This window comes from Piliocolobus tephrosceles, chromosome 3 (assembly GCF_002776525.5).
Source record: "Piliocolobus tephrosceles isolate RC106 chromosome 3, ASM277652v3, whole genome shotgun sequence".
Classification (NCBI taxonomy): Eukaryota; Metazoa; Chordata; class Mammalia; order Primates; family Cercopithecidae; genus Piliocolobus; species Piliocolobus tephrosceles.
This window is the reverse complement of record NC_045436.1, coordinates 82877119-82898983: the sequence shown is the minus strand read 5'-3', so window position 1 is coordinate 82898983 and position 21865 is coordinate 82877119. Positions and strand designations below refer to the sequence as shown.

Sequence of the window (21865 nt, the reverse complement as noted above, 5' to 3'; positions counted from 1 at the left end):
AAAAAAAAAAAAATGCAACATGTGAAAGGAAACATTTCAAATATGTGCATTATCAGAAAATAGAATATAACACATTTATGTATATAAATAAGTTAAAAAATTAGAAAACATGAGTACAAAACAAGTAACTATTTAAAAAATGAATAGATTTGAAGAAGAACAAACTTGAACTTCTAGAAATGAAAGATACAGGATAGCAATTGAAATTAAAAACTCAGTGGTCAAATTAGGCAGCAGATTAAGTGAAAACAATGGTGAACAGGTGAATAAATCTGAAGAGATTATCTAGAATGCAGTACACACAAAGATGAAAAATATGAAAACTAGGGTTAGCAACATAGAAAAAGAGAATGGGGAAGAGGAAATCTTTGAAGAAATAAAGGCTAAGAATTTTCCAGAACTGATTTTTTAAAAAAAGCATAAATCTTAAGCAAAACAAAAGGAAGTCCCACCTAAACACATTATACTGAAAGGAAAACCAAAGAAAAAGTGAAGATGTTAAAAACAAGGAAAAAGAATTCCTTTAAAAAGCTGAAATTAGGTTCTTCAAAACCAGAAAACCAAGGAATAGTATTTTCAAGGAATGGAGAGACAATAACACTCAACCTAGAATTTAACATAAAACTGAGGTATACCTAGCAAAACTATCTTTTAAGAATGAGGATAAAGATAATTCCAGACAATGAAACTAAGAATTTACTACAACAGATCCTCCTGAGAAATACAGCATGCTGTGATACAGAGTGTTTCTGTATCATGAATTAGCTCATATGCAATGGTAAATAGGAGAATTGTGTTAGAGTGTATGGAATTTGCAGTTTTATATATAATTTTTCCTGGCCCATTAATATTTTGTATCATCAAGCAATAGCAAGTGAAGGCAAAGTGAACTGGGGAAAAAAAGACCATATATATGCTTTCTTACAATTAAAGATAAAGTCTTCCCTGCATGAGGACCTTTTAAACAATGAAACCTCTGTGGAAGTACTGACTTTTCATGCAATTAGTAGCTGGTTTAGGGGCTTCAAGGACTCAAACATTCTACAACATTAAGTTATCTAACAGAACACATGTGGATGAAGCGACTGAGAGTATAAGCTGAGGTAAAGTAGCTGCCAACGCTTTTCCTTTTGTTGAAATTTATTATATTGAGGCAGAGGGCTAAAATATGGATCAGATTTTGATGGAACTACTCTCTGTTTAAAGAAAATACCCTCAAGAATTTCCATGACAGACCGCTTGTGTCAGACACAAGTGTCAGTGTGTAGATTCATTTGTGCTAAGACTCTTACTAGGATTGTTTTGGTTTTTCTTAGTGCTTTGGTCACCAGTTTTGAGTGGTCTGCCCCAACTCTCTTTTTCCCATAAAGTTTTCAATTTTCAGTGCACAGTTTTGTAAAACACAACTTTTCAAACAGGGAAACATTTCTCTTTTTTTTTTTTTTTTTTTTGAGGCAGGATATCGCTGTGTAATGCAGACTAGAATGCTGTGGTGCAGTCGTAGCTCACTGCATCCTTGAACTTCTGGGCTCAAGGGATCCTCTTGCCTCAGCTTCCCAAGTAGCTGAGATTACAGATGCCCACCACCATACCCAGCTAATTTTTATACTTTAGTAGAGATGAGGTCTCACTATGTTGCTCAGGCTGGTTTCGAACTTGGAGCTTGAGCAATCCTCCTGCCTTGACCTCCTAAAGTGATGGGACAGGCATAAACCACCATGCCTGGCCTATTTCACATTCTTATAGAAATTCTTTTCCTAAAGGAAATACTTTAGGCAGCAGGATAATTGTCCCAGATGAAAAATTTGAGGCTGGATGAGATGGTTCACACCAGTAATCCCAGCACTTTGGGAGGCTGAGACAGGAGGATCATTTGAGCGCAAGACTTCGAGACCAGCCTGGGTAAAATGATGAAACCCTGTCTCCACTAAAACATTTTTAAGAAATTAGCCAGGCATGGTGGCACACACCTGTAGTCCAAGCTATGTGAGAGGTTGAGGCAGGAGGATCGCTTGAACCTGGGAGGTTGAGGCTGTAGTGAGCCATGATTGTGCCACTGCACTCCAGCCTGGGTTACAGCAGGAGACCCTGTTTCAAAACAAAAAAAAAAAAAAAAAAGAAAAGTTTGAGATGCCATAATGAATGATGATTTCAGAAAAGGTAACTTTGTAGGTAATTCTAAACAAATATTGACTATAAAAAAAAAGAAACTGATGTCTAATTCAAGACAGAACTAAATAACATATTTTTGTTAAAATTATAGAGAAAAAAGTGAATGGGGAAAAAGTCAAAATAATGGTTCCTTCTGGCAGTATAAAGGGAGATGGATGGGGAGGGGCACATGGGCAGATTCAAAAGTACTGTTAATATGCGATTTCTTAAGATGTTGGCAGTTACCCAGTTGTTCATCTTACTGATACTCTTTAAAGATTAAACATGATTATAAATATTTGCATTTTCATTCAGTATTTATTTTTACAAATTATTTTAGATTTTGTCAAAACCTCCATGTGACAACTTACTGATAGTAACTAGTATTCCTGGTTTATTTCAGTTACCATCATTGTTCTTCTGTGGGCTGTAGTTTGGTCAATTACTGGCAGTGAATGTCTTCCTGGAGGAAACCTATTTGGAATTATAATCCTATTCTATTGTGCCATCATTGGAGGTAAACTTTTGGGGCTTATTAAGTTACCTACATTGCCTCCACTGCCTTCTCTTCTTGGTAAGTGCTGATTGTTTCCTGTTTTCTCCAGAGTAAACCATATTTTAAAAAGAATAGTTTGGAAAGCATTGGGAAATAAAGGAATAAAATATTTCTGTATTTGCCATGCTGGAGCCAAAAACCAATTGTTAAATTTTGAGGAGTCCTGTGATCCAGTTGTTAAACATGGCAGTTTAAAAAATTAAATTATCCGGGCCCAGGTGCTGTGGCTCACACCTGTAATCCCAGCACTTTGGGAGGCCAAGGTAGGCAGATTGCTTGAGCTTTGGAGTTTGAGACCAGCCAGGCCAAACATGGTGAAACCCTGTCTCTACAAAAAAATACAAAAATTAGCTGGCCATGGTGATGTGCACCTGTAGTCCCAGCTACTCAGGAGGCTGAGGTGGGAGGATTGATTGAACCCGGGAGATCGAGGCTGCCATGATTGCATCATTACACTCCAATCTGGGCAACAGAAAGAGACCTTGTCTCAAAAATAAAAAATAAAAAATAAAAAATAAATTTAAAAAAAATATATATATTATAAAAATTTATATATATTTATAAAAATATATATATATATAATTAAATAACTGACATTAAAAACAAGCATTCAGTGCTCAACACTGAAGACTTCCTAATGTTTTACTCTATTTCCCCTCACCTATGCTCTTGAGATTATGGAAGTACTACATAATGGTGTGCCCAACTCCACTTTCAGTGACATCATGTTGTAGCTTAAAATTGGCCATGGTATAAGTATCTGTAACAACAACAGCAAAAAAGTCAGCAAATGATACAAATCAAAGTTTGTCATAGTATAAGTTACTTATGTCATTGACAGAGTGAAGTTCTGACATGTATTTTTATTGTTTCATTTTCATGTTATTCATTAATATAAGCAAAAATATCAGCCAGCATTCACAGTGACACTGCACTTGCTTGTCACAAGTGACTTGCAAGTCACATGATATGTGACTTCTTTGCTGAATCAGATAGTATGCAACCATTTATTTGTAGTCTGATTCTGTCAAATCTTGGTAGAACTGCAGCCATCGTTGGTTATGGACACAGAATTTTGACAAACAGCAGTGAAAATATTCTGGGAGAATAAATTGGCTATATAGAATTTACAGTGAAGATGGCTGTATATTTGTAAACTATGTGCTGCACATCCTTTATATCAGTAAAATTTAATAATGTATGTGCCTATATAAAATGCATACTTTTTTGGCAAGCTACTTGTTAAGCATTTACCAGCACACCATTGGGTATATTTAAAATATAATATTGGCCGAGCATGGTGGCTCACGCCTGTAATCCCAGCACTTTGGGAGGCCAAAGCGAGCGGATCACCTGAGGTCAGGAGTTCAAGACCAGCCTGGCCAACATGGTGAAACTCCATCTCTACTAAAAATAAAAAAACTTAGCTGGGCGTGGTGGTGGGTGCCTGTAACCGCAGCTACTTGGGAGGCTGAGGCAGGAGAATCACTTAAACCTGGGAGGTGGAGGTTGCAGTGAGCCGAGATCGCACCACTGTACTCTAGCCTGGGTGACAAGAGCGAGACTCCATCTCAAAAAATATAAAAATGAAATAAAATACCATGATTCTTAAAGACATAGCTGAAAATACTCTTCCAGAGGCAATGAGAACTGCCCAAACAAAACACATATACAAATTAGTCTTAAAACTAGATGTGATACTTTTAATGTGTCTTCAAAGAATTCTGCATTATAAAATTTGTTTACCACAGAGGCATTTTGTGTTCATTTCTAACAGATTTATTAATCACCCAGTTTTAGTAAAAAACCACCTGCCTTTCATACTTGCATATATATTTGCACACATTTCCTGAACAGTTTTTTTTCTTTCTTTCTGTTAGCTGTATGAGTAAGAACAATCAGGATTCGCTAACATACACCAAAGGTATCTGCTTTTGAACTTGTGGTCAGTAGTTAAAGTTAAATATAAAAAGAAGTAGAATTATTTATCTCTTACTATGCCCCATTTCTCAATGTATTTCTAATTTTAGGTAAAACTAAAGGTATTCCACTTAATTCATATTATTTCTCATAGGTGCTTTTTGTTCTCTAATGTTATTAATTGAATTATTGTTAAAAGGAATTGTTTCTAAATATGCCTATATGCTAGGATAAAGGGTTGGCAGACTACTTCTCTTTATAAATTAATATTAACTGGAGCCCACCCACGTTTATTTGTTTGCATATTGTCTATGTCTGCTTTGCATTATGCTGGCAGAGTTGTGAAGTTCTAACAGAGACTTTATGGCCCACAAAGCCTAAGATATTCATTGGCACTTTGCAGAACATTTTTGCTGACCCTTGTATCAAAATTAGTGACTCTCAAACTTCACTGTACAGAGGATGACCTTGGAATTTGTTAAAATACAAATTCTAATTAAGTAGGTCTTCATGGTCTGAGATTCTGCATTTCTAAGCTCTAAGATCACATTTTATGTAGCAAGATCATTCATTCTAGAACTTGGCTGCTCATAAGAATCTCTCGTTCATTGTTCTGTTTTGTTTTTGAGGCAGGGTCTCATTTGCCCAGGGTGGAATGCAGTTGCACAATCATGGCTCACTGCATCCTCAACCTCCTGGGCCCAAACAGTCTTCCTGCCTCAGCCTGCCCAGTAGCTGGGACTACAGGCACATGCCCCTACACCTTTTTGGTTTTTGTAGAGATGGGGTCTCACTTTGTTGCTTAGCAGGTCTTGAACTCCTGGGCTCAAGCAATTCTCGTATCTTGGCCTCCTAAAGTGCTGGGATTACAGGTGTGAGCCACCATGCCAGGCCAGGAATCACCTGTCTTTAAAAAGCTGATGCTTTGGGAGGTCGAGGCAGGTGGATCATGAGGTCAGGAGATCAAGACTATCCTGCCCAACATGGTGAAACCCTGTCTCTACTAAAAATACAAAAAATTAGCCAGGCATGGTTGGCATGCACCTGTAGCCCCAGCTACTCAAGAGGCTGAGGCAGGAGAATCACTTGAACCCAGAAGGCAGAGGTTGCAGTGAGCTGAAATTGCGCCACTGCACTCCAGCCTGGCGACAGAGAGAGACTCCTTCTCAAAAAATAAAAAAAAAAAATTTTTTTAATTAAATTAAAAAAAATTTAAATTTTTAAAATTTTTAAATTAAAAAAAAATTTTAAAAAAATTTTTTAAGAAGCTGATGCCTAGATCTTACTCCAGAGATTCTGAATTAATTGAAATGGAATATGGTATGGCCTGGACATCAGAAGTTTTAAAAAGCCCTCCAGATGATTCTAATATGCAACCTATGTTGAAGACTGTTGTTCTAGACACATGAAAAAAATGCCCATTACACCTTATTTGCCTTTTTTTCACTCCATGCTTATTGCAAAAACAAAATATACCATGTTGCAAAAAGATGGAAAGTATTGGGATTTGTGATAAAATGAAATCTCCTAAGGTAACTGAAATAATTCTCAAAAATTACATACATATTTCACCATTCTTTTTTATAGTTGTATACTTGCATAGAGCAAGAAAGTTTACTGATTCTTATTATATTAAGGCCAGTATCCAAAACTGAAGCATTATCTGAATCCATAAAGGAAACTTATTAAGACAAAATATATGTGATGGTTGCCTGTTCTATATTTTTAAGAGTTTAATTGAAGTGATTGCCAGGGACGTGAGTATGCATGAGCATTTTTGATTCCTGAAATGATTTTGAAAACAGCTTCCCTTTGGAAGAGAAGGCAAATCATTATTGAAAAAATTTCCATAACACAAATTATTAGAAAAATAAACTTGGGAATAGATGAAATGAGATTAGCCATATGTTGATAATTTTCATAATACAAAATTTTAAGAGAACAACACTCCTATATCCAGGAAGATGTTCTTTCCTCCATGACCAAGGGAGGCCCTAGAGGCAGGAGTGGGGACACGTGCCAAATCAAAATCAGGTGGTCACATTACATCAACCAGACCACTAGCAAAGGAAACAATGTCCCAGGGAAGCTGTTCTCACGTTCATTTCAGGAATGAAAAATGCTCTCAGGCCAAGAGAGAGCAGTGGCTCATACCTGTAATCCTAGCACCTTGGGAGTCTAAGGTGGGTGAATTGCTTGAGCCCAGGAGTTTGAGACCAACCTGGGCAACATGTCAAGACCCTGACTCAAAAAAAAAAAAAAAAAAAAAAATGCCCCTTCATATCCCCCAAAACAAAAACCTCTTAACATAGTTTTGAGTTCTTCTTAGGATATTCCATTTTATTTCAGGTCATTGAATGCCATAATTAATTTAGGAGTGGTTTAGACACATATTTTAAATTTCATTAAAGAGCTATTATCATGATAATGGAATGTAAGCATTAGTGCAGTAGTTTTGGCTGGTAAATCATCAATATATATAAAAATTATATACACCTATACCATAGGGCCTAACATTTCCACTGCTAGGAATTATAATATGAATATAGTTAATGCAAACCTACAAATACATAAGCTCCATATGGACAAGGACCACATTAGTCTAGCTCAGGGGTCCCCAAGCCCCGGGCCATGGCAGGAGGTGAGCGACCATTACTGCCTGAGCTCTGCCTCCTGTCAGATCAGCAGCGACATTAGATTCTCATAGGAGCATGAGTTCTATTGGGAACTGCACATGCAAGGAATCTAGGTTGAATGCTCCTTATGAGAATCTAATTAATGCCTGATGATCTGAGGTGGAAAGCTTCATCCCGAAACCATTCCCTCTGCCATCCGTGGAGAAATCGTCTTCCACGACACCGGTCCCTGGTGCCAAAAAGGCTGGGGACTGCTGGTCTGGCTCACCTCTTTGTTACTAGGATCTCATACAGGGCTAGCATGTAGCAGGCACTTAAATACTTGACATATGAATTGTGCTCATTTCAGCACTGTTTATAATGAGAAACCTGAAAAATTTCTTAAAATCTATTATTAGTGGTCCAAAAATTATGGAACTTCCAAACAGTGAGATACTATTCCAGCTATTAAAAGGGAATAAAGCAAATATATATGTGCTTCAGTGGGAAAATGTCCAGAATATATTATTAAATGGGAAAACCCCAAGCCGTACAGCAGTGTATCAGTGTCCTATTTGTGTCCAGCACAAAAGAGCTTATACACAGAGAAATATGCTTGAATAGGTACAGAAACTTTCTGGAAGGGCACAGAAGATCCTCATCAGTGAAAACCATTCAGGAATGAAGATGGAAAGTTGCAGTTGGGGTACAATAGGTACTTGTCACTTTACATTTTGTCAGCAATGTCTTAATTTTACCGTGTGCATATATAACTCATCATTATTTCTTCCAAAAGCCAAGCCTGTTGATACTGTTGCCCAATAAACATTCCAGAAAGACCATCGCCACAGCATTCAGAACTTAGAGCCTTTCCCGTAGATAAATGGCAGTGATGAGAGACACCTGGAGTGATGCTTTCATGTGCAGCAGGTTGTCTCTCTTCTCCCATCTTGCATCACAAAATATCCTAACTTCAGTAAATTTATTTAGTTGTTTGAAGTGTGGTGCTTATAGGGACAAGGTGAGAAGAGGGCACTGCTGGACAAGCATGGAGGGAAGAGGTTCACAGTCTCTCACAGAAACCTTTCCCTTTGTGTGGGCATGTGATATCAATGAAGGCAGAATTCCCTCACTAACTACCCAGCTTCGTCAGTTACACTCAACTTCTTGCAGTTTCCAGAATGAGTCACTTTTTCTTTTACCTTTGAATAAACTACTGTCTTTTCCAGAAACTTCTCAACTCCTCCAGCCATTTCTTCATCCTCTTTCACCTTCTCTAAATCCCCCTTCCTGCCTCAGCTCATGTAACATCCCCCTCATGCTTTCATAAAATTGGTATTGTCCATTTGTCTTGTTCCCTAGAGGCTGAAAGCTTGTTGAAAAGTAGTCCATTATATGCGTGATGCATACTCTAGCGTCTAAACTACTGAAGGCATTCAGTAGAGTTGAATGACTGAGTGAAAGAAGAGTCACCAGCTGACATGACAGGCAATGTTCATTTCATCATAATTGACATCTAAAACCTTTGCAAAGTAGATTATGTGTCTCTTATGAAATTATCTAATCTGAAGGCAAAATAGAATCCATATAGGTATTTATTGATATTTCAAGTAATCTGACATAGCAAATAATTTCAGGGACTGTTTGCTGTTTGCACGCAAAGGACTGACTGAGCTGGCATTGTATCAAAACATTTTATATTTAGAATTTGATCATACTCTCTATCCAAATGCTGCATCTTGTCTCCCTTTTAAGTTCAGTTATCTTAGGAATATTAATTATTATCATTTATCTTTTTATGTGCACATTATTTTCTTAGCTGCTTTAATTATACTAATTTTTTAATTAAAAGCTTAACTTAATTTCTTCCAAGTTAAACTAAAAGTTTAGCTTCATTTCTTCTAAGCATGAGTGAAGTGGTTCCTGGGATTATATAGTAGTCTCTATAAAATTAAAGTTAACTAAAAATATTTTCTGTATTTGAAAACTAACTAGACATGTTTGATTTCTTCATTCAAGGCATGCTGCTTGCAGGGTTTCTCATCAGAAATATCCCAGTCATCAACGATAATGTACAGATCAAGCACAAGTGGTCTTCCTCTTTGAGAAGCATAGCCCTGTCTATCATCCTGGTTCGTGCTGGCCTTGGTCTGGATTCAAAGGTATGATGTGTAAATTTCTCATTATTAAATAGGAATTTTGTTCCTTCAAGTATCTAATAGAATCACTAAGCATTAGGAAATGGATGTGGACACTTTGCATGACATTCTTGAGAACAGAATAGAATTTATTTCATGGGGGATTGTTTTGCAAGTAGGACCTTGTGCTTTGCAATAACTCAAAAGATGGTCTCATTTTCTTCCTTTTTTTTTTGAGACGGAGTCTCGCTCCGTCACCCAGGCTGGAGTACAGTGGCTTAATCTCAGCTCACTGCAACCTCTGCCTCCCAGGTTCAAGTGATTCTCCTGCCTCAGCCTCCCAAGTAGGTGGGATTACAGACATGCACTACCACATCCGGCTAATTTTTGTATTTTTAGTAGAGACGGGGTTTTGCCACGTTGGCCAGTCTGGTCTCGAACTCTTGACCTCAGGTGATCCACCTGCCTCCACCTCCCAAAGTGCTGGGATTACAGGCGTGAGCCACTGCGCCTGGCCGATCTCATTCTCTTTCTTGGGGAAAGGTAGAGTCTCTCTATGGGGCCAGCACCAAGAATAAAGGCCCCACTTTTCTCTGACATAGATATAGACCATGGTTATAAATAATGCTCATAGGGGAGAAAATAACATATTGTTGGTTTGCGAAGCCCTATGCAAGTGTTCAGGGCTAACTATACTAGCTCAGGAAACTGTCTAATATATAGAATGAGTCTCAAGTATGCCTTTCTAATGCTTTTTTTTTTTCATGTATGTTTTTTAATACAGGAATGAATTTTCTTGGGGTATTAGGCTCTTCACTTTAGTCTCATTCTGGAACCACAAATTATAAATAAAAATAATGTGAAATTAGCTAGAGATTATGAAGACAGATGCTGAAAGCAGCCTGCCTGGGTTCAAACCTGACCCCATCACTCACCAGTTTCATGATCTTGGGCGGATGACTTTAGTCTGTGCCTTTTCAGATGAGGACATCTAAAAAAATGGGGATAATAGTATTACCTATCTTAAAAGGTTGCAGTGAGGACTAAATAAGCTCTCTGTAAACACTTCGAGTGCTAAAATGTTTGTTAAATATAACTCATTACCTTGAAAACTCATGATGACCCAGACATTGCCCATATACTGAAGAGAAAGCGTTGAAGGTCATCTTCTCTGCATATCTTCAGAGGATTATATTAGGATGTCTACTTTTCTATTTCAGGCCCTGAAGAAGTTAAAGGGCGTTTGTGTAAGACTGTCCATGGGTCCCTGTATTGTGGAGGCGTGCACATCTGCTCTTCTGGCCCATTACCTGCTGGGTTTACCATGGCAATGGGGATTTATACTGGGGTAATGATTGTTTCTTTGTCATGGAAAATATGTAGGGACATTTAGGGCTTTCTCTGATTCCAAACAAGAGAATGCATAATAGAATTTTCTTATAGATATCAGAAAATGCAACATAGATGTTACAGCATAATCTAAATATTCTAACTTCAAAATTTTCCACAGGTAACCTAATCAGTTCACAACAGGCTTTACTCTTGCACTCTAGAGACGTAGGTTAAGATGTTATAAGCATGACATATTTGCTTGATAATTGATTAAGGCAAATTAAAAATAGGCAAAAGAACACTAAGAGTTCTGTACCTAAGGAGGGGCCAGAAGTTTATATGTTAGTAGGTGCTAACTCATATAGTTAGCACCTACTATTCAAACTGTTGAAGAAATTGTGGTCTTTTGCCTACACCTGGTTCAATGCCTGTTAAACAGATACTGGATTCCACCTAAAGTCTGCACAAAGGATAAAAAACACAGCAGCAGTGATCAACAGCTACTATTGTTTTCCTCCTGTCATCAGACTATTATGACTTGGCGGTTCTGCTGTCTCTTCCTTCCACTGTCAGTTCTTCCAACGGTTAAGAGCCACACAAAGTAAATAAATAAGAAAGGACTTAGTAAGAATTTAGTGCTAATAAGTAGGCAAGAAGTAAGAAATTCTTCTCATGGTTAAGACTCTGGAACTCTCCTCTCTGGATTCAAATCCCAGCCTTGTGATTTTCCAGTGTGTGATCTTTAACAAGTATTTAATCTCTCTGTGCCTCAGTTTCCTCAATTATAAAATTAAGATAGATTGTATCTATCTTATAGGGTTGTTGTGAGGAGTAAATTAGCCTATACGTGTAAAGTGCTCAAAATGTTATCTGGTACATAGTAAGTACTGTAAAATGCTTTCAGCTGTTACCACTGCTGTGGTTACTGGTATCAATGTGACTGTCATACCGTTTTCTTCTAATATGTTGCCTTATTTGACATAGCAAGCCCTGATAGAAGGCCCAGCATCACTGGGTTCCAAATCAGAAAGTCCATGCATTGCTTTTCAAACCTCATAACATGAATTTTTTGTTTAAAAAAAGCCAGCATCCTGGGGCCTACCCTCATTAGGCCTTCTATACCACTAGTAAATATATGTTTTTAGGCAACCTATGTAGTCCGAAGCAGGTTGTCTATGGCTACATTTTGAAAAACAGTGTTCTGTAGAAGTTTTACACATACATGTTTTTCTGGATTGATGCTTCTCTGCCATTTGAAAGACTATAGTTGTCCAAAGTATAACCCATAAGAAAATGGAGGGTATTATAATTTCAAAATAGTAATAAGTAAGATGTTATCATAAATATTTAAAGTACTGTCTGCCTAGTTTTGTTTTAGGTGCTGTATCTCCAGCTGTCGTGGTGCCTTCCATGCTCCTTCTGCAGGGAGGAGGCTATGGTGTTGAGAAGGGTGTCCCGACCTTGCTCATGGCAGCTGGCAGCTTTGATGACATTCTGGCCATCACTGGCTTCAACACATGCTTGGGCATAGCCTTTTCCACAGGTAACCTAATCAGTTCACAACAGGCTTTACTCTTGCACTCTAGAGACGTAGGTTAAGATGTTATAAGCATGACATATTTGCTTGATAATTGATTAAGGCAAATTAAAAATAGGCAAAAGAACACTAAGAGTTCTGTACCTAAGGAGGGGCCAGAAGCTAGCTATCTTTATTCTCTTCCTCCCTCTAGATAGAGATTGCTCAAGTAGCATGCAGTAGGTGCAGTATGGGGGGCAGGGGCGGGGGAGGGGTACAAGGTAGAAAGATTTAAAGAACAGTTTCTGCTTGAAGTGATCCAGGAACGTTCAGGCTTCACACAAAAGTGGAGACTTCACACAAAAGATGAGTAGGTTTTGCAAGGAGCACAAATGACAGAGAGCAGTCCAAGTGGAAGGAACAGCATGCCTTTAAAATAAGAACAATTTCTCTTCTCTCCTCTTCAGCTTTTTTTGGTAATAACAGCAATGATTTTAATGGATGTCCTATTAATATTTAGTAAGTGTCTGAAATTGAGGCATTTTGTTTCAAGTATAATAAAAGAGGACCTTAAGTTATTTTTTCTCCCACTGTTGTTCAACACCTATATTAAACTGATGTGAACGGATACTACACTTGATCTTAGCCAAAAGGCCAAAAGCAGTTCAACACTTATTATCCTGTGGTACAGCACAAATTTAAGTTCATTTCTTAATCTTATGTTCAAAATTGGGAAATAAAATTTGCAACATTATATGATTGAGAAAGTATAATTGTAATCTAAGTTTAGCTTCAGATTCTGTAGTGGGAACACATCTTCTTGGCAGGTTATACATTCTTGTTATCTCCCTATAGTTATCTTCCCATTCTATGATTGTGTATGATTTATGCCTGTTACATAGAATCCCACCCTTTCTCATTGCTCCGGAGCCTGCCTTCCATTCATTCCCTGGTAAATTGATTTTCTCAAAACATTGTTTTCATTACATTTCTTTCTTGTTTAAGAACCCTTGAGGAAGCTCTGTTACCTATTAAGTCAAATTCATACTCCTATTTTTAATGTTACTACACATATCCAAATTTATGTTCTTACCACTTTCGTGGTATACACCTTTAAAACAATTTTTCTCAGCCTTAGCATCACACTAGAATTACCTGGGTGGTTTTTAAAAATACTCTTACGTAGGTCTTATCTTAGACCAATTAAATCAGAACCTTTGGGAGTGGAAACCAGTGCAGCTTGGATTAGGAACCACAGCTTTAGAGCAACAAAGTTTGCATTAGAATCATGGTGGTGGGAGGAGAAAGGACAGAGGAAGTCAGGTTTTCATAAGCTACAGCTCAAAGAACCTTCCTAGTTAACTCTGCTGTGTTTCCTCTCCCTGCCCCCGCCCCACCAACTAAGTGTGGTCCTTAGACCTTTTGGATCTGAGCCCTGCCAGACTTACTGAATCAGATTTTTAGGGGTGGGGCCCAAGACATTTTTTTTAACACCTCAATATACCAGAGACTAAAGCTAATTAGCTACTTTCTACACATTCATAGTAAATTATTACCACAATAGCTTAAGCATAATGCTACCATCACAGCTAGATGCTTTTAACAGTCATAGCATTACCTGGTAGTAAGCTATCCTAGCTAAATAAAATTACTTCAGAGGTAATTTTATTTAGATGAGAAGGATGATTGCCATAATAACAAGAGACCACAGAAACTAGTTAGTACATTTTTTCTTAGGACAGTCTGTGAAGAAGGGCTTAATGTGTGGAGAAGCTTTAATATAATTTTCTGCACAATGTACTAACAAAAAAATTTTTTAATTAAAGTTTCCTAAATCCTATATGCTATGGGGGGAAATGTAGGTTCTACTTACATATTTAAGAATATGGAAAACAGAAACTGTCTTTAAAATTTTTCTTCTTTGTAATTAGATGCTTTATGTTGATGATTGTGGAATAAAACTTTTATTTGTTGGATTTAGAGCCCTTAAGTTTTTTTAAATGTATTTTTCAGGCTCCACTGTCTTTAACGTCCTCAGAGGAGTTTTGGAGGTGGTAATTGGTGTGGCAACTGGATCTGTTCTTGGATTTTTCATTCAGTACTTTCCAAGCCGTGACCAGGTGAAAAAATAATATGTGGAAAAGTTGTGCTCTTAAACATCATTGGGAAAACATTCTAGAACACTTCCTTCAAAGACAGATGTGAAGGGCATGTTTGTGCAAGTGGTCCCTCATTTTAAAATTGCTCACTGCCATCCATGAGATTTATGAAGTGGGCTCAATATGGAAGATTTTAATGCAGTCCTGTAATGGGTTTCTATTTTATATTCTGTACATTTCAAATTTCACTGTAAAACAAATATCAGTTCCAAAGTAATAGGATATGCAAGTTTTTTAAATGTTCATAATACTCAACTAAACCCAGATGTGTAGTAGCTTTTTTGTACCCTTTTTTAGTATCAAAATACCTTAGATTCTAGCCAGGCCTGGTAGTCCCAGCTACTCAGGAGGCTGAGGCAAAAGGATCCCTCTGGGAGTTTGAGTCCGGTCTGGCAACATAGCAAGAGCCCATATCTAATACATACATGCATACACACATACATAAATCAGTCAGTCATCATCTAGTGCCACTTTGTTCAGTACAGTAGGCACTAGCTACACATGACTATAGCAGATACAGAACATTTCCATCATCACTAAACATTCTGTTGGAAAGCACTGCTCTAGTACAACCCACAAAATAGTTCATAAAGAGATTTCTATTACTGTGACCATTTTACTGATAAGCAAATTGAGGCTTAGGCAGGATAAGTGACTTGAACAAAGTCACATAGCTAGAAAGCAGTGGAACTGGGAATGAACTCAGGTAATTCACCTTCAGAGCTTCCATGCCTTTGCCAAGTCAAGCACTTTTGAAGACCTACTTTCTAAAGTGATCAAGAAGTTTAAAAGCCTGGATAGGGAAAAGTAAAGGGAAAAAGGTACACAATTCTTAGACTTTAAAACAACAGCAACAAAAACTACTATCAGTCTAGAACCTCTTAAAGCTTCCTGGTTTTCAGAGATTTAGAAAGAAAAACCAAGGGGGCGTCAAATTTAAAACAGTAAACATAGAGCCTGCAAATAATAGAGATATATATTTAACCTTCACACAAACCCTATGATGTAAATGCTTTCAGGAAACAAAGCTTGGAGAGGTTAAGTAATGTGACCACTACATACGCCAACAATGTATAAAAGATATAAGTTTAACCTTGGTCTGTCCAGCTCCAAAGCTCATGTACTTTTTTTTCTGCTACTTCATTAAGTCCTGTTAAATTCTGCATTGATAACTGCAGAGGAAAAGAATTCGTGTTCCTGAAAGAAGAGTTCACCTTTGCAGTGTGCTAACTCTGCTTTTGTTGAAGAAAAGAAAGTAAATGTTATGTAGTGCATTTGTTTTGTCTATTTATATAGACATTTTAATTTTTATTTTCTTTCTAAATCCTAGATATGGAAAAAAAATCAATCATTAAAAATCAGGGATTTGAAATAATGGAGCAAATGAATTTTTTTCTCCTAAAGGACAAACTTGTGTGTAAGAGAACATTCCTTGTGCTGGGGTTGTCTGTGCTAGCTGTGTTCAGCAGTGTGCATTTTGGTTTCCCTGGATCAGGAGGACTGTGCACGTTGGTCATGGCTTTCCTTGCAGGCATGGGATGGACCAGCGAAAAGGTGAATTTCATTTTAAGTTTTTCTGCTCATGACTCTTTTCTAATGAGATTAAGTTTGCTTTCCAGATACTTTCTTAGTATCAAATTAATAAAATATTTCATTATAAAAGCTGTATTATATGCATATGCAAATGTACACCCAGTGTTCATCTTTTTTTTCTCCTTACACATCAATCTGTAACTTGATGCCTTTACTTAAAATATATCACGGTCATACTACAGTAATGCCTTCCTTTTTCTTTGTAATGGCTACAGAGTATTGCATTTTATAGATATTTACGTTGTTTCTAGTTGTCTGCCAAGATAAACAGTGCTTCAATAATATATCCTTACATACTATATTTCATAAACTCTGAGTCTGTCAATTGTAAAAAACACAATTATTTCATATGCCATCAAGAAAGAAAAAAATTAGTGCCAATTAAACTATAACATAACATTCTAATTTCAGAAATGTTAAAATATAAAAATATGTATCTTAAAATCAACAAAATATAGTATATATTTTAGTTTATACAATAAATTTCTAGAAATAAGATTGCTCTAGGAAAGAGGACTCACATTTATACTTTTGATAATATCAATTGGACCTTTTAAAAGACTGTACCAATTTGTATTCTTACCAATATTATGTGAGAGGATCTGTTTTTCTGATCTGAGTATAAGTCTTTGAGATATTTGCTGATATGAATTAAAAATATATCTCATTATTATTCTGATTTTCATTTCTTTATGCGCAATGCTAATCATATTTTCATATGATTACTACCCAGTTTGTTCAAAAGCCTTTGCCATTTTTATAAGGTTGCTTTGGTTTTTCATACTGATTTTCAAGATTAAGGTTCATGTGGTTTATATGTATTATGGAAATTCACTGGTTGTCATTTATTTATTTTAATTTCCAGATGCATTTTTGTAGATTTCAACTTGATAGGATCGTATGCTATTCTGCTTAACAAAGATGTCGGTGACCTAAAATAAATGCAGCTGTATCATTTTGAGATAATCTTATAAAGCCTGAAGACAGCTGTTCAAAATAATTAAACTTAAATAATTAAAATAATGCCATATGAAAAATATGGAAACGTTATAAATTTTGAGATGAGATATATAATCATAACTCAATTAAGTGGATCTCTGTGGGGATCTTCCATAGACAGCATTCATTTTGGGTAAATAACATTCATTCTCATAACAGTGTAACAGAAATGCTTTCTGTCACCACCTCTTTAAAAATCTTGCTCAAATTGAAAGCAACTCATTATATTATACTGTCATGGGTAAAAAGATAAAAAGGAATTTTTTTTTTTTTTTTTTGAGACGGAGTCTTGCTCTGTTGCCCGGGCTGGAGTGCAGTGGCCGGATCTCAGCTCACTGCAAGCTCCGCCTCCCGGGTTTACGCCATTCTCCTGCCTCAGCCTCCTGAGTAGCTGGGACTACAGGCGCCCGCCACCTCGCCCGGCTAGTTTTTTTTTGTATTTTTAGTAGAGACGGGGTTTCACCGTGTTAGCCAGGATGGTCTCGATCTCCTGACCTCGTGATCCGCCCGTCTCGGCCTCCCAAAGTGCTGGGATTACAGGCTTGAGCCACCGCGCCCGGCCGATAAAAAGGAATTAATAAATTTTTATTGCTACTCTGTATGGCTCTGTATGAGGCACTAAGTGGATGTGGTCATTTATTTTCGCAAAAATACCTTTGAAAAAGTATTATGATTTCTACTTTATAGAAGCTATAAGTCAGAAAGACTTAAATAATATGTCCAAGGTCACAAAATTAGAAAATGGCACTGAGATTTAGGCTCAGATTTATTTGACTCCAAGGTGACTTATACTATGCTATAGTACAACTGTAGCATTATTGTGCGTGACACAATTTTACATTTTGACATCTGTTTGAGTAACACTTACCATGTGTATTAAAACATAATTCTAAACTTTTACAGTTTAAAATTTAGTTTCTAAATTCATAAATGATAGGATAAAAAGAATAAACAATGAGAAGGAGCAATATCATTGAAACAGAGCATAAAAACGTAGTTTTAGCAACAGGGAAATCAAAGAGAGACTCATACCTCCTGCAAGTGGGCACTGGATAAGAGCACAGGAAGAAAAAGGAGGGAAAGGGAAACTTTAATCAATTCCAATTACACTGTATTCAGAGAAACTGTAATGTGGTTATCTAGATATGATTCTTATAAACCAAACCATTGTTCCCTTTGTTTACATTTCCTGTAGCCCTGCTACATAGAAGGTCAGTGTAACCCCACAACCAGAAAGATAACTATTAACATTTTTTAAAATATTTACCTCTAGTAACTCTTCTTTGTGAATATCTTTATCTACACACATGGATGCACCATAGTTTTTTTTTTTTTTTTTTTTTTTAGCTCATTCCTTTATATATAGTTATAAGGTTATTTCCAGTCTCTGCTACTTTAAATTATGCTGAAATGATCAGAAATTGATCACTTCCTTAAGGAATATTCCTAACAGTAAATTTTGGGGGTCAAATAATACAAACATTTTGAGGTTTTTGACACATATTACCAAACTGCTTTCTAGAGTTCTATCCATTTACTTTTCTTCCAGTAAAATATGAAGTACCTGGCTCATTACAACTTCACCTTAGAACAGTTTTCTCAAACTTTAGCAGAATTACCTAGAAGGATTGTTAAATTAGAGTTCTGGGCCCTATTGCAAATTTCTGATTTTAGACTGTGGTGGGGCTTGAGAATTTGTTCTTCTAATTAATTTCCAGAAGAGGCTCATGCTGCCAGTCTAGGGACTACACTGTGAACCACTGGCTTAAAATATTATTACTTTTAGGCTGGGCGCGGTGGCTCAAGCCTGTAATCCCAGCACCTGGGGAGGCCGAGACAGGTGGATCATGAGGTCAGGAGATCAAGACCATCCTGGCTAACACGGTGAAACCCGGTCTCTACTAAAAAATACAAAAAAAACTAGCCGGGCGAGGTGGCGAGCACCTGTAGTCCCAGCTACTCGGGAGGCTGAGGCACGAGAATGGCATAAACCCGGGAGGTGGAGCTTGAAGTGAGCCGAGATCCAGCCACTGCACTCCAGCCTGGGCGACAGAGCGAGACTCCATCCCAAAAAAAAAAAAAAAAAAAAAAAAAATTATTCCTTTTAATCTTTAGCCACACTGATAGGTAAAAAGTTGCATCTTGTTTATTTTGTGTTTCTTTAAACAGTGAAATTAAACAGTTTTTCACATATTTAGCCACTTGTATTTTTTTTCTTTTTCTTTGATAGGTCTTTTGTTCATTATCTTCCAAAGCATAATGTGTGTTGATTATCCATCTGTAAGATACACCCCCAATACACACATCTATATAAGTGATGACAGTCTTCATTACTCTGGGCTTATCTTTTATACACAGCATATTCAATAACTCCATTTTCTTTACAGGCAAATTCATTTTAGTTTTGACATTATGAAAAACCCACAAGAAGATACGTTGTAACTTTTCTGTGTTTTTCTATGTTTTGCAATGTATAAGCCATGTCTGATGTTCAACTAAAGTGTTATAATCAAAATATAAATTGTGGCCTTTGCACTTTAGAAATAGAAAATAATTTGATACAGAAATCTTTTTAGTCCTACTTTCATTACTATTCTGAGTGTATGAAATATATTTGAGGACTTCTGTTAAACGATTAGTCCCAGCAACAAAAGTCTAAGTAATCTTTCTACCTTTTTATATTGTTCACTTTTAACACTTAGATATTTTACATTTTAATGTAGTCAGATCTGTCAGTCTCTTATAATAGTTTTAATTTTTTTTGAAGAGCTCTTTGTTAGTGAAATATATGTTATTTATTCTTAACAATAATCTTGAAAGGTAAATATTACAGCAACTTTTAAAATCAGGATACCAAGGCTTACAAATACTAAGTATATTGTGAAGGTCAAAAATATTTGACCAGAGGACAAAAAGTAAGTGGCAGAGCCAGGATAAGAATATACCATTTAAGGCTGGATGCGGTGGCTCACACCTGTAATCCCAGCACTTGGGGAGACTGAGGCGGGCGGATCATGAGATCAGGAGTTCGAGACTAGCCTGGCCAACATGGTGAAATCCCATCTCTACTACAAATACAAAAAATTAGCCGGGCATGGTGGTAAATGCCTGTAGTCCCAGCTACTCAGGTGACTGAGGCAGAGAATTGCTTGAACCTAGCAGGCGGAGGTTACAGTGAGCCGAGATCATGCCATTGCACTCCAGCCTGGGCGACAGACCAAGCCTTCGTCTCAAAAAAAAAGAAAAAAGAAAAAAAAGAATACACCATTTGAATATACCAAAATGGTTCCCCAAAGAAAGAAAGGAAAAGTAATGTTTATTGACTCTGTCATGTGGCAGGCACTCTCCATATCTTTTCTAATTTAGTACTCAGGAAAGTTCTTATTCCTGTAGGAACCAAACCAAAGTCCTGAGTTTGGATTCCTTTTCTTACCTTATTCTAAAGGATAGCATAGGCCCAAGAGCTCCAACTCCTCAGGCCAGTCTCAACTCTACAGCTTTTACTAGGTTTGTCTGACCATGTACAAGTTATTTAACTTCCCAGTGATGATGACAAACAACTTCACTGACTGGAGGATTAGGTAAAATAACCTATACAAAGCACTAAGAAAAGTGCTTAATCATAGAATACATTCAGTAAATAATAACTCTTATTATTTTTATAGTTACTTCCAGAACAGCATGATACCATACTAAGAGCATAAGATTTAAAATATGGAGATTGGGATGCCAATCCCAGATCTACGACTTTCTAGCTGTATAATCCCAAGCGAGTCATTTGCCTTCTCAAATAGTCAGTTTTCTCAACTCTAAAGTGAATACAATAATCATCTAAAAAATTGCTGTAACTATTATGTGAGAAAATGGAAATGACACACTTGTCAATTCTACAGTGCTGTAGCAGTATTGTTGTTAACTTATTAGACTTTGAAAAGCTAAAATATTTTATAAAATTCTGTTTGTGTCCATAGTTTTCTGATATTATTTTATACTTTGTGCTTGGTTTTCTTATAAGCATTAATCTTTCCATTTGTTTGTTGTATTCAGATGCACTCACCTTTTTTAAAGCTGCTTCTCTTTGTTGTCAAATCTAGTGCTGCTTCTAATGACTTTTACAGATTTTTTTGATACAGTATTTTGGATTTTCTGAATCTTAAAATGTTCTTTCAAAAAAGTGTAAACGTAAGTAGATATCCAACTCATGAGGAAACTTCCATTTATCTTAACTTTCTCCTTTCTTGGTCCTTCAAAGTAATTGATATTTTTTCAGATTCTTACTAATGATGCATACAAATGTGTCAAATGATCTTAATTTTCAATGGACAACACAGTCTTTATTACCCTGGGCTTATCTTTTTTACATAGGCTATTCAGTGACTCCATTTTCTTTATAGGCAAATTCATTTTAGTTTTGATATTATGAAAAACCCACAAGAAGATACATTGTGACTTTTCTGTTTTGCAATATATAAGGCCATGTCTGATGTTCAACTAGTCTAAAGTGTTATAATCAAAATACAAATTTTGGCCTTTGCACTTTATAAATAAAAAATAATTTGATATAGAAATATTTTTAGTCCTACTTTCATTAGTATTCTGAGTATATGAAACACATTTGAGGACTTCTCTTAAACAGTTAGTCATGGCAACAAAAGCCTTAGTAATCTAAAATTAGTAGAGTTGATTCTTGTTCTTTACTGCAATGAGTATCAACTAAAGTCTTACATTGGCTGGCTGCAGTGGCTCACACCTGTAATCCCAGCACTTGGGAGGCTGAGGCAGGCAGATTACATGACCTCAGGAGTTTTAGACCAGCCTGGGCAACATGACAAAACCTCGTCTATACTAAAAATACAAAACTTCCCCGGGTGTGGTGGTGCACACCT

At 36.6% G+C, this 21865-nt stretch overlaps 1 protein-coding gene and 1 pseudogene across 5 annotated transcripts in view; one reads left to right on the top strand and one right to left on the bottom strand.

Annotated features, from left to right (window-relative positions):
• The window catches only part of SLC9B2 (solute carrier family 9 member B2), a 65209-nt gene that overhangs the window by 18722 nt on the left and 24622 nt on the right, over positions 1-21865 (top strand). For all 5 annotated transcript variants that reach the window (XR_002733286.2, XM_023220115.2, XM_023220114.2 and 2 more), the window contains 6 exons: positions 2555-2725; positions 9262-9404; positions 10601-10728; positions 12080-12255; positions 14242-14348; positions 15792-15941. Coding sequence is in view for 4 of the 5 variants with exons in the window: in XM_023220115.2 (XP_023075883.1) it covers positions 2555-2725; positions 9262-9404; positions 10601-10728; positions 12080-12255; positions 14242-14348; positions 15792-15941 (875 nt within the window). In the remaining variant the exon portion in view is untranslated. The remainder of the gene's footprint in view (positions 1-2554; positions 2726-9261; positions 9405-10600; positions 10729-12079; positions 12256-14241; positions 14349-15791; positions 15942-21865) is intronic.
• Positions 12725-12893, bottom strand: LOC111548019 (annotated as a pseudogene).